Here is a 14,078-nt window from a genome sequence, read left to right on the forward strand (position 1 = left end):
CGTTTACATACAAATACACATACATATGCAGAATGGCACATACGCACACAAAAACTACATCATACTACAATTTCAGCAAATTCGATGGGAGGCCAATTTTCACTGTGATGTGTGCGGAGTCCTACGGACATTTTTGGTCTACGTCGCTTTGTTCAACTGGTATAGAGTTAAAACAACAAAGGTGCAAGAATTGAAATGTCAAAATTGCCGGGGCGGAGTCGTCACTCCATTCTCGGACTGAATTTTAAATAAAAATTTATAATTCCGATCATAAAAAATGATAAGATACATTTTATTAATTATTTTTTAATAGAAAAATGGAAACATTAATTAAAAACACGATGGCGGAAAATAATTACAAGAAAAGCGCACACACTTATGTGGTGCCCTACGCTCGCACGTTTCTCGTCAACTCTATTCTGTCACCTCTGAGCACACGCAGCACATATTATCCAAGTTCTCGCTGGAATCCGACCACTGCTGCTTCTTTGACTTTGATTTTCGCCCGAAGTCTCCATGATGTGGCTTGATGACGACTTGGCCCTGGACAGAAGTTTCAAGTTTAGTCGCTCATAAAATATTAGAAATCAATGAAAATAAAAAAACACTTCACTGGATTTGTGTTCAGCATTACTCTTGCATTACTCTTTAGAATCACTTACTTTGAGATTCGGAGACACAATAATATTTAAGATATTACAAATTTTTGACGCGCAAAATATTTTACTTTCGATCTCCAAAAACACGTTTGCCTCGATAAGAATCACAACATGGTACATAACTTCACTAAACTCCGTTGGTCACGTGGGCACCGTAAGCCACGTTTACAGTATTAATGGCGAGTTCACACAACATACAGATTTCGAGATAATTGCAATGACGACTCCGCCCCGGTGACGACTTCGCTCCGGTCTCCCCTATAAAATTTTGTTTTTTTTAATGGTATTTTAATATTCCGAGTAAGTAACATTTACTTTGCCAGCAATTATAATTAATCTAATTAATAATTAAGACTTTTTTTAATCCATCCAACTGACAATAATTGTTATGGTCATTACCACAGATTATTAATCTGTCATTACAATGGTCATCGACAATACGACCATTGATTTTGATAAAATTAAATGTCAAGATGTTTTGACCATGGATTTTGAAATGAAATAAGTTAAAATTTTGGTTGTTTTGACATCGAAATCGTATCAAATATCAACCAATCGTATCAAATTCACGTTGACTTTCAACTTCGTTTCAAAGTCGAATCGACTTTCTTTCATAACAATTTTTTCCATAGAGCACAAAATATTTTAAAAATATTTTTTCGTGTGCATAGATGCAATGTATATATATTGTACAGATTGCATCTATGCACACGTGGAAATATTTTCAGAAATTTGACTTACACCACTGTGGTTTTTACCCCTCTACACTGAAAAAAAAATACTTAGATCCAAGAAAATATTTTTTCACATAGTACCAATGACCTTATTTACTTTGATAAGGATACGTCGGGATCGAGATGGGAGGCTATTGGCACTATGTGAAAAAATATTTTCTTGGATCTAAGTATTTTTTTTCAGTGCAAATCATCAAATTAACTAATATTGATAAATATAAGCTCAGACTATCGCGTCAACACATTTTTAGTATAAAAATGATTTTTAAAATTGTTCTGTTTTTTTTTTCATTTATTGAATTTACATGCTAAATTTATATAAAAACTCTTATATTTATAAAAAAATTATTTATTGCATTATTTACTGCATTTATTAACTTTTTGTGATAAATTATATTTATCAGTATTTATTGTTTGTTACTACTTACTCAATTTCTTAATTTACGGAATTTATTTTATTTAATTAAGTTTTATTTATTTACTTCAATTTAATTGAAATAATTCCTCAATTAGAATTAAATTTATGTAGACATATTTTCGATACAGTTTATTTGTTTTATTAAATAATGGCGCGTAATGCCTGCCGTCACTTACGTTATCCCATTAATGGCGACTTTGTCCTATCCCTCACTAGAGGATCCCTAACAGCAGATAGACGATATCCGCATATATCCGCGTGCGCGGCGCCGCCGATTACCGCTACCGCTCATTCCTTTATTAGCAGTCAGCGCGCGAGCTTGTTCTTTTGTAAGGAAGTGATTCAGAATTATAGTAAAGCGTGAGTGGAAATTAAGAGAGCTTACGAGTATTATTTTCACCTTCTACCGTATACACACGAATACACAACATTCTGAAAGATTTTGTATAATTTTCCGGAATTGTAACATTATGGCAATGTCCAGTTATTGGTTCGTCTGTTGTGTATGTCTGAATGTTACGTTATAATCGGGCAGGTGTGTCTGTTTGTACGTCATTCTTTCGCGTGTGTTTGTTCTTGCCATCATGTCTCTTAGCGTTATTTGACCTGTCCGTTCGATTTCTATCTTTTGCATCGCTTCGTTTCTACACATTATTTCTATGGCTTGTTTAGTTCGAGTGGAATATAGCCATGAGTTCGGATTACTTAATGCTATCCATATCGTTGTGTTGGTGTGTATGCTTCGAATACTGCAATGATTTAAATGTGTATCTATAGCTACATACGCTTGTACTTCGCATAACGCATTATTATCTACGTGATGAACGGGGTGGTTTCGCTCGCATACATATGAATTGTCATCCTTAATACATTTATTTAATTCACTTTTCGCAATTGTACAATATGTTCGGCTATCGGTATCTATCGCTATAATTTGTTGATTTATTTTTACAAATACAAATATATCTTTGCTTTTATGTATAGGTAAAGATATCGCTTTTATTATTTCGTACGTTGGGTACGTGATCAGTGGGAATTTGTATAATAGTCTATATTTGTGCCGTCGCAGTAGGCGCTAATTTTCGCGAATTTTTCTATCGTTTTCTGGTACTATTTGAAACGGATAGTGTGTTCCCTAAGGTATCTGCGAAGCTATTTTTCTTTGTATTGCTTGTCTTGATTTACTTGTTCTTTGCCAGGTCGCCCATGTAATAACCAGCATTCCTCGTGTATATGTCCTGTCTTTTTGCAATGTTTACAATATTTTTCAATTTTATTTACGCGGGAGTATCTGTTTGGTTTTGGTAACGAGAATCGGTTTGCATATCGACTTGTTCTGCAATCGCGACCGTAATGTCCATTCTTTCCGCATTTCTGGCACTGTACCATTGGTTTATTATCTCGTGCCTGTGGGGAATGCGTGTAATTATTTTTGGGACGCGGGAAACTTCCGCTCGGTCCGCTAACTTTTTCTTCTGCGTTTGCCCCTGCAATTGCCTCTTGCAGCGTAGCGTAATGTTGGGATCGTACGAGTATTTTGATATCTTCTCGTAGCCCTAATTGAAAGTTTTGCAATGCTTGTTGCTGTATGGTTTCTAATATGATCCGTTTTCCTTCAGGAGCATGATTTTTTCCTTCTATCATTGATTCGTACAATTCCATGGCTAACTTGTCTGTTCTGAGTCCGAACGATCGCGCGCTCTCTCCTTGTTTTTGTTTCAACGTGTTAAATTCTAATTGGAGATGCGTGGTACTTTTTCTACTCAGATCAGGAATTTCCAATTCTTTCTTTAATTGCTGAAAATTTCCTGAATTTCTCGCGTTTGGAAGTCTGTCATAGTTCTTCCTTTAAGTTTCGTGCATAGTACCGATTTTAATAACGTTCCTTCTTCTAAAAAGTTAATATTCTTTATCGCGTATGATAGTGCGTTTAAGAATTCTTGGAGTTTGTTTGAATTTTCGTCAAATTCGGAGATCATGTCTCGAGCTTCTTTTAATTTCAAGTACTCTATCGCAGGTTCGGCTTGGTTTTGGATATCATTTGAAGTACGCCCGTACGCAATATTGTGTCTATCGTACCCGTAGTCGTGTCGGTTTTGCTCGTCGGCGAGCGGGCTCGACGGTTGCTTCCTTTCGCGCAAGCTATCCATCTCTAATCTCATATCGTGCATTATGTTCATTATGTCGTATATCATTACCCTAACATCGTCAGGTTGTTGGGCTGGAGAGCTTACCGCATTTTCTCGTATTTGCGCGCTCGCATTTATCCGGCTTGATTCGTCGCGTAAGCGGTCGATTTCCCTGTCGACTTTTTCGACGGGAACGTTTCGCGGTTTGTTTACTCTTAAGTGACTCATGCTTGTATAATATTCTTGGGGCTCAAAAATACTTGAATCGTAAGATGTCAAGGAATATTCATGGCGGTGTGATACTCTGCTGAGCGTGCTTATGTCAGATTCCGCGTCGGGGATTTGTTCGTTATTCGCGGTTAATTCGTCGTTTGTCTCGCCGAGAGTTATTAATTCACGCTCGCTAGGTTTGGGCGAACTTTCGCTTGAATAGTAGTTTTCTAAGTTTCGACGTACGTTATCGCGTATGTCGAAGATCGCTTCGGTTACTATTATCGCGGGGTTAAACGGCTGGTGCGTATGACTCGATCCGCTGAATCGCTAAGTAGCCAAGACGCATTTGCAACGTTTTGTGCACTCGCACTTTGGCCTAATGACATTCACGCGGTTTTACAATATTTTAGCAACTTACATTACGATGAGAATCTGCATCGCGTTTCGCTGTTCGCTTCGCAATGTGATGTCGATGTCGGTGTTGGTGTCGACTGCTGACGTTGCTGTTCTCGTTCAGTGGTGTCGGCCGTCGGCTGCGGATATTGTCCCGTGCGTTAAGGTAGGTTGATATCTTCTCGGGTTGCACTATTGTTGCCGTCTTGCTATACCGAATGTCTCGTCAGTCCTTGCATCGACGTCCCTTCCCCTTGGTTGCAATTTAGTTTACTAACAGTTTAGTTATCTGCCACCTTTTAACCTTTTTTCATGGTTTTTGACGTAGAACTACGTCTTTGTCGACAGTCATCCTCAATCCTTTGCCCTTGACAGGGCGTGGTGGCGCTATAGTGACGCTTCTTACTCGATCGTTTCAAGTCTTCCAGTCTATCGCCAAGTGAGTCGCTTCGTGGATAGATCTCTCCATCAAGGGCCGCAGCTGGTCTACCTATCAGCTTGGTGATTTTCCTCTTGATCTCTTTTCATTGATCCTTCCCTCCACCACCAGCTTCTCCATTGTGTCTCCTCGTCTGGCTATGTGTCCAAAGTAGCGGAGGTAAGCCTGACTGATGCGCTTGAGGAGTCTTTATTCTGATGCCTAGTTCTTCCAGCACAGACACATTGGTCTGGTGTTCAGTCCAAGGGATCCGGAGGATACATCGGTACACCCACATCTCAAAACCCTCTATCCTCTTCCTGTCCGCTTGCTTGATGGTCCATATCTCGGCTGCATAGGTTGCGATGGGGAAGATGAGGGAGTGCACCAGTTGTAGTTTGGTGTTCTTCATCTTGATTCTGGGGACCTAAGTCGTCTACAGACGATTCCGAGTCTCGACATCGAACTCGCGAAACTCATGTTCGACCGTTAGATGCCGTGCCGTCGTAAGCGGTGAGATCCCGACGACGGGCAGAGGCGCCGTACGGCAAACCGGGCTCGTGCGACGACCGGCCCGCGAGGACCGGCCGCCTAGTAAGTGTGTCACATTGTTTTGAGCCTTTCGACTCACGAGACTCCTAGAGATATCATTGCCACCTTTGACTAGAGAGAATACGGCCTTAGAGGCGTTCAGGCATAATCCCACGGATGGTAGCTTCGCACCACCGGCCGCTCGACCGAGTGCGTGAACCAAATGTCCGAACCAAACGTCCTTCTGATTTCGTCCAAACATCCTTCTCCGTTGGTTATCATAGAGCCCAAGTACCATTTTCTCAACAATTTCGAATCCAGCCACTTCCCTCACATTGGGCTGGTTATCCATCTGTCTGTCGATGATCATGATCTTCGTCTCAGCTCGGTTAATTTCCAGGCCATACTCCCTGCTGGTCAACGTGAGTCTCTTCATGAGAGTTTCCATCTCTTGCGCGGTAGCGGCCAGAATTGTCGTGTCGTTGGCATACCTCAGGTTACTGATTCTTCTCCCCCCGACGGAAATTTCTTCTTCCCAATCCTCAAGCACTTTCCGCATTATGTATTCTGTGTAGATGTTGAAGAGGATAGGTGAGAGAATAGAGCCCTGTCTTGTGTCCGCTTCTGTGAAGTTGTTGGATGTCGTTCGGTTGACCCGAATAGCTGCTGTGTTATTCTCATATAGGCTTCGTACAAGTACCACCAGGTGCCGCGGCACTCCCATTTCCAGCAGAATAGTCCATAGCCCCTATGGACACCCCGTCCACCTTACTGAGTCGAACGTCTTGGTGTAGTTGACAAAGCAAAGAAAGACCTCGACGTTGAACTCCCTGGCTTTCTCTACGATTTGGCGAACATTCAGGATCTGTTCCCTAGTGCCTTTCTCTGGAATGAAGCCACACTGTTCATCGGCTATTTCCGGGAGCAGGAAGCTTTTTAGCCTGTTGTGAAGAATGTGGAGAAGGACTTTGCTCGCATGAGGAATAAGAGCCACTATCCTGTAGTTGGAGCAATCAGTGGGGGAGCCTTTTTTGTATATCGGGACGAAGGTCGAGTGACCCCAGTCGTCAGGCCATCTTCCTGTCTTCCAGATGATGTTGCATAAATCCAGCACCGCATCCACTTCCGCCTGGCCCATGACTTTGAGCACTTTTACGGTTATGCCATCTTTCCCGGGTGACTTCCCATTTTTCAACTGTCCGATCGCTTTTTTCAGAATGCAGAATAAGAGGCTCCAGCTCCAGCTCCAACTCATGTGGGCCCACATGTGGGATTTGCTTGGCCATGGTTGTCCCTGAGCAGGTTGGAGCAGTAGTGTCGCCATGTTTCTGCAATGCCTTTTGGGTCCGTGAATTTCGTGCCATACTTGTTTCTGATGACTTGAGTTTGAGGCTTGAATTCCCTGGTCAGATACTTGACAGTTTTGAAGAGCTCGTGGGACTCATGTTGGTTGGCGTGACGTTCAATATCAGAGCATATGTTTTTTAGGAATTTGTTTTTGTCCTGGTTACATGCTCACTTGATTTGTTGACTGATCCGGCGTAGTCTACGTCCCCACGGGCCCACGGGATTTATCTGGGAGATACCATAGTAGAAAACAATTCAGGAAAGGCATATTTAAAAGTTACAAGTACTTTGGACGAAGAAGTGGAAGTTCAAGTACTAACCCTGCGTCTTAAACCATTAAACGAATTATTTGATAATCACGACTTAAATATGGAGACGCACAACAATCAAGAGGAAATTATGAGTACGCAAATTAATTCTCAACACCTAGAGGATGATCAAATTTTTTGCAAAATGATCGATGGAACAAATAAAAAAGAAATAAAAGTAGATAATAATAATAAAAATAAAAATAGTGACAATTGCGATAATGTCAATTTAAATAATGAAGACGGGATTATAAATAAAAATAAAACTATGAGAGAGAACAAAAAATTAGATAACAATTTTAATCTAGATATTCGAGAGGAAGGTTTCCAAACCTCCCCCAAAATGCTAAATTCTAAAAATCCTGGAGGGGTAAGTTACCAAACCCCTCCTGAAATGTTAAATGATTCCCAAATCCTTGGAGGGGGAAGTAACCAAACCCCTCCTGAATTATTAAATAAACCTAAAAATCTTGGAGAGGGAAGTTACCAAACCTCTCCTAAAATATTAAATAATTCCCAAATCTTTGGAGGGGGAAGTTACTAAACCAAACCCTTCCAGAAGATTTAAATAATCCTAGAATTGCAGAGGCAAGTTTCCAGACTCCTCTGGTATATTCTACTCCCGTCGATTACGAGGAGGGAAGTAACCAAACCTCACTACGTAATACGACAGAATTTTATTTAAGAGAGCAAAAAAAGGAGAGCTCCTTAAATCAAGTGGAAAAAATAATATTTCCAAGGGTTGGAATACCCATAAAAAGTGATAATAATAAAAACAATACCTCTCAGGTTACTATTGCAGAACTTATGAGAAGAGTAAAATCATATAATCCTAATATGGAAAAAATTTATGAGATTAACAGAAAAAGTAAACCGTCTTCAAAAACTTTGGCATGCGCACAAGCTCGATTTCAGGAAATAATGGAAAATTTCAGGTACAAGCGTATATCGAAGCAACATCAATTAGCGTCTGAAACATCGGCTAACGATGTTATTTCATGTAAATGTTTTGTATCATCCGGAGAACCTAAGAAAGATAGGCTTACGGAGTTTATGCAATTGCTACGACTAGATCATTTAAATAATGAATAAAGGAAAAGTATTATAAAACTTTTAAGTAATAGTTAAGATCGATCCCCGGAGAAAAATTAACAGCAACTCATGTATTGCGACATCAAATACCAACAACAGATGATCGACCTATAAATACTCGACAATATAGATTTCCACAAGTCCACAAAGAGGAAATTAATAAACAGGTAAAAGAACTGCTTGAGGCAGGGATCATAAAACCTTCTCAGTCACCTTACAATACACCCATTTAGATAGTGCAAAAAAAAAGACTCAAAAGGAAACAAACGTTGGAGAGTGGTATTAGATTTCCGAGGTGTGAACGAAAAAACTATGGGCGATGCCTACCTATTACCGAATATTGTCGAAATTATTGATCAATTAGGCAACGCAAAGTATTTCACAGTATGTGATCTCGCCTCTGGATTTTACCAGAGTAGAAATGGACCCTGCAGATAGTCATAAAACCGCATTTACGACTCCTAATGGTCATTATGAATTCAAGAGAATGCCTTTCGGGTTAAAGAATGCTCCCGCTACCTTCCAACGAGCAATGGATCTAATATTAGCAGGTATAGAAGGTGTATTTATTAATATGGACGATATCATTATATCAGCTCCTACGTTAGAAGAACATGAAAGACGGTACAATTTATTAATGGAGCGACTCCGCCAAGCTAATCTAAAATTACAGCCCGATAAATGTAAATTCTTAAAAACAGAAGTAACATATCTAGGACACATAATAAGTAGAAATGAAATTAAACCTGATCCAAAAAAAATTAGAAGCCGTGAGACAATTTCCTAGGCCAAAAACACCGAAAAATATTAAACAATTTCTCGGATTAGCAGGATATTACAGGAGATTCATACGAAATTTTTCGAAATCGCACGAGGTCCAATCCTGAGTTAAAGGAATTAAATTCCCTGACTCAAAAGAGGACCGACGATCGCACCGCTCATGGAAGGCGTCCTAGCGTCCCTACGAACGTTGACCCTTCCTGAGCCATTGAAAATGCGTTTGGCTCGCGCCACGCGCCTCATGCCCGTTCTAGACTGGAAGATGATCCTACTCTCGGCTCATCCGAGTGAGTAGTGTAGACGGATAAAAATCATACTGAAGACTACTGAAGTTAGCTTTCAATCGTACCAACCAAATCGCGTATAATTATTGCGTTTATTGCTAGTCTGGCGCCATCTAGTGGCCGGGGTACTTATGCTTTATCTAAACCGGAAAATAATCCTACTTGTGGCTCATTCTAGTAGTGTAGACGGACAACAATCATACTGAAGTTAGCTCTCAATCGTACCAACCTAAAATAACTTAAAATTGTGCAGTGTAGACGGACGACCGTAGTCGGATGAGCCGAGAGCAAGATCATCCTCCAGTCTAGAACGGGCATCAGAGCGTGTACTTGTGGGCAACATTTGTAAGTATCTGGTTGCGTTCTTCCTTACCCCTACCCCTCTGGTTAGCTTTTTCTTCGCTTCCCAGTCTTTCTTATTCTAATCCTGGGGTTGGACGTAACAAAGTTAAATTTAAAATTAAAAAGGTGTGTGTTTAGGATCGAAAGATCTAAAATGCATGAGTCGAAGCACCGTAACATTTTCGCGATCCACCGAGCGGCGGCGCCACCTCTTGGATCGTCAAACGTGATCGCGATGTTTCTCGAACGAAAGCGCCGCGGCGCGATCAGATCAGATCATGTCTGAGTTGCGTGCGATTCGGTCAAAGCGAACGGTCCGTCGCGAGTAATAAAGTTCCGACTGTTACTCCGAAAAGTGTGGAGTTGCTCGACACTCCCAGTTTTATCGCTGACTTTCTAAAGGACATCGCCGTGTCGTCGATCGGAAAAAGTATCTCTGTATCGTCGATCGTGCAACTCAGAGAACCGAAAATCGACTTTGGTTCACAACGCGAGTCTCCATTCCGGAGCAAGCGGCACGCCTTACGCGCTTCGATTTGCGGTACAGCGAAATTTAGTGCCTCGCGAAGTACTACGCAGGCCACTGTAATAAACATTAAAGTGTGTTATATCAAGTGAGGACATTTCAAGTTATTCTCCGGATTTTCCCAGTCTCGAAATCTTATCGCCTCACTCGAGACGAGTTCCGGCATTTCTTCTCTTTCCACCTCCTCTCGCCCGCTTGAGCGAACGCGGTGGAATTCGCTACAAAAACTGTTGGTCTTTCGAGCCGGATTAAGTGTTTACGTTGCGACTCAGGAACATACCAAGCGTCTTGGAAATAGTCGCTCACACTGAGTGTTTCAGTTCAACACATAATATTACAGTGAAATCGAAGTGCTTCAAAACTCAAGTACACGTGAAGCAGAAAACCATTCGCCATGAGTGAACTCATTGCAAAGCAACAGTCATTGCTCTATTCTGTCGCCCGATCGTTAGACAAGTTCAAGAAGATGGGCCGAAATAACTATACTCCTGCGAAAATTCGTTCGCGGATCACATCGCTCAAAGAAACGTGGGCGCAGTGCGTCAATGGTCATGCGGCTCTCCTTCACGCTTATCCTGAGGACAAACGGAAAGCCGTGGATTACTAAAACCACCAACCAATTGGAAACACACGAGGACTACTATCAGGAGGCGCTGGATTATATGGCGGAACGACTGGAAGAACTGGAGCCCGTCATCAATCCAAATCAATCCTTCGCGTCGTCGACTATGCGATCCGAATCAGCGTCGCTGTCATTAATGCACTTGCCCTCAGTACAATTGCCGCCGTTCTCAGGTAAATTCGAAGAATGGGAGAGTTTTCGAGATCGATTTAAAGAGCTAATAATTAAAAATAAGGAACTGTCGGATTTTAGCAAAATGCACTTTCTCGCGTCTAGTTTAACCGGCCGTGTTCGTGATGCAATCGCTAGTCTAACTATTACCGCGGAGAATTTCGACGTAGCGTGGAAAGCGCTCACCACGCGTTTTGAAAATAAACGTCGACTAATCGAGATTCACGTTTCGGCGCTGTGCAATCTGACGAACGTTTCTCGCGAATCGGCAACGGAATTGCATGCGTTACGTGACCAAGCTGAAAAGGCACTTGCGGCGTTAAAGCGTCTCAATCGTTTATCCGACGAAATATTAAGCGATATCTTAGTGTATTGCGTATCCCAAAAACTCGATCCCGCTACGCGCCGAGCGTGGAAGTTGAAATTCGGCGACGACTCTCTTCCCCCAATGTACGACGATCTCAATCGATTCTTGCATCATCGCGTGCACTCGCCCTCGAGGAACTCGCGCCAACCAACTCTTCGAAATTCAATTGCGGCCTCAAAGTCACTACCGCTAACGCATCAACAGCATCCAATCCGAGCTGTCCACTGTGTCAAAAGTTTCACTTTATTAATAAGTGTCCAAAGTTCATCGAAAAGAGCCCGAGTCAACGTCGCGACATAGTTAAGCAAAATAAACGCTGTTTCAATTGTCTCAGCACCAAGCATGCGGTGACGGACTGTAAAAGTAAATTCACGTGTCGCACATGCCAGCGTCAGCATCATTCAATGTTGCACGATGACTCGCTCTCCTCGAGTACAAATCTTGTGACGGTTCCTGCAAGCGAACCGTCCATCGAAATCGAAGCTTCAAAGGTAAATTCGCTCTCCGCCGTTTCGATCACCGCGGTTCCTACTCCGGTGTTGCTGGCTACAGCGAGAGTCAACGTAGGCTGTCCGTCTGGGCGTACACTGAGCGTCAGAGCCATTCTCGATCAAGGATCGGAAGTTTCGTTCATCTCCGAAAGGCTCGCACAAATACTGCGTGTGCAACGCATCCGCACCCGCACTTCAATATCTGCGGTAGGATGCGTCAAGGTTGGAACATGCCGTCACGCGGCTAATATTTGCATTACTCCACGAGATCGCGCCGAACCAACCTTTTCCACTCTTGCCTTTATAATAAAATCACTAACCAAATACATTCCTCCACGCGCCAAATTCGACGTAGAATGGAGTCATCTGACTCAACTAAATTTGGCTGATGACGATCCAACAGGAGCCGATCCAATTGACATTCTCATAGGTGCCGATTTGTACGGCAGCATAATTCAGGACGGAATTCGAAGAGGCTCACCAGGACAACCGATCGCTCAACAATCTTACTTTGGTTGGGTCATCTCCGGACCCACTTCCGCGACGAGTTCGCTACCTCATTCTATCACTGTTCAGCATTGTTCCTTGGACCAAGAGTTACGCAAATTCTGGGAGGTCGAAGAACTTCCCCGCGAAAGGATACTCTCACCCGAGGAAAAGCAATGTGAGGAACATTTCCGCAAAACTCACTCCCGCGATCAAAGCGGAAAATACATAGTGCGGCTGTCTTTCAAGGAAGGCCCTCCCATAGACATTGGCGAATCCCGAGCTCAAGCGCTACGCATGCTCGCCTCTCTAAATCGCCGACTGGACCGTCACTCCGACCTGAAGCGAGAATATGAAGCCTTTCTCTCAGAGTACGAAGAGCTGGGACATATGGTGAAAGTCGTCGCCTTCTCTCCGTCCGCAGGAAGTACACAAACTGTTTACATTCCGCATCACCCTGTAATTCGAAAATCTAGCGCAACGACAAAACTCAGGGTCGTTTTCAACGCCTCTAGCATAACTTCAAATGGCACTTCGCTAAACAGTCATCTTTTAGCAGGCCCTAAACTCCAAACTGAGTTGTTCGAGGTCCTAATGCGCTGGCGGCAATTTCAATATGTTTACGCGGCGGACATAGAAAAAATGTACCGCCAGATCTGGATCGATCCACGCGATCAAGACTATCAGCGCATCCTTTGGAACGGTAAGGAACCATTAACGGTGGAAGAATATCGACTGCTCACAGTGACATACGGCAAAGTACCTGCGCCATTCCAAGCTCTACGAGTTCTTCGACAACTTATAGAGGATGAAGGTCACGACTTCCTCCTTGCTTGTCTTATTCTACTCCTGAACACATACGTTGACGACGTTCTTTATAGAGCAGAAGACATGCCCCTTCTGCGGTGCATGCGTGAGCAACTCTGCGCTCTTCTACAGCGTGGAGGATTCAAACTTCGAAAGTGGGCAAGCAATCGGTCGGAACTCTTCACTGATATTCCGCCAGACGACCATGGACTAGCCTGCAACAAAGTCTTGCAGCCTGATGACAACATGAAGGTACTTGGAATTTTTTGGAATCCAGCGCTAGACGCGTTTAAGTTTTAAGTTTCGCTACCGGAATCTCTTCCCCGTACAAAGCGCACGATTTTGTCCACGATAGCCAAACTCTTCGGCCCGCTCGGATTGGTCACGCCGATTACAATTAACGCAAAAATCTTCATGCAGCAGCTCTGGCGTCTCAAACTCGAATGGGACGACATCATTGAAGACTGTCCTCACAAGATAGAAGCTCATTTACAAGCAACTCGCTGCATTAGAGAATTTATGGTAGACCGGGGCACGTTGTCACACATTTGGTTCAATATTTTTTGTATTTTTTACATTCAATATTTAAGAGTACTTTGATATGCCAAAATTTCGAGTGAACCCTCAGCTTCAATTGGACAGTATCGAATTTTATGTGATTGTTACTCTACAGTTGTTACATAACAATAAATAACGACAGGTCGCTTGTGACAACGTGCCCCGTGACCGGGGCACGTTGTCACATCAAATGTAATTGCATGCAAAATGTTATCCAAACTGTATTCAACGTAAATATCAATATATTATAGTGCGCTGCAATGTAAAAAAGTAAAATCCTTCACAGAAACATTTATTTTATTTCAAAAAAGTACAAAAAGCACGAAGTCTTTGTCTTAATCTAAATACAAGAATTCCACTCGAATGCGCAACTTATTGATAAACATTTTTTCTTTTATAATC

The 14,078-nt window shown here is 42.3% G+C and overlaps 1 protein-coding gene across 8 annotated transcripts in view; it reads left to right on the forward strand.

The window, feature by feature from the left end:
- The window catches only part of Oseg5 (intraflagellar transport protein Oseg5), a 237,411-nt gene that overhangs the window by 38,964 nt on the left and 184,369 nt on the right, over window positions 1–14,078 (forward strand). The window contains exon 1 of one of the 8 annotated variants that reach the window (XM_071782392.1): window positions 10,705–10,969. The exons of the other annotated variants lie outside the window; for them this stretch is intronic. Coding sequence (XP_071638493.1) covers window positions 10,720–10,969 — 250 coding nt within the window. The 5' untranslated portion in view covers window positions 10,705–10,719. Of the gene's footprint in view, window positions 1–10,704; window positions 10,970–14,078 lie in introns of those variants that run through there. 8 annotated transcript variants of the gene reach the window in all.

Source organism: Temnothorax longispinosus, chromosome 6 (assembly GCF_030848805.1).
Source record: "Temnothorax longispinosus isolate EJ_2023e chromosome 6, Tlon_JGU_v1, whole genome shotgun sequence".
Lineage (NCBI taxonomy): Eukaryota > Metazoa > Arthropoda > Insecta > Hymenoptera > Formicidae > Temnothorax > Temnothorax longispinosus.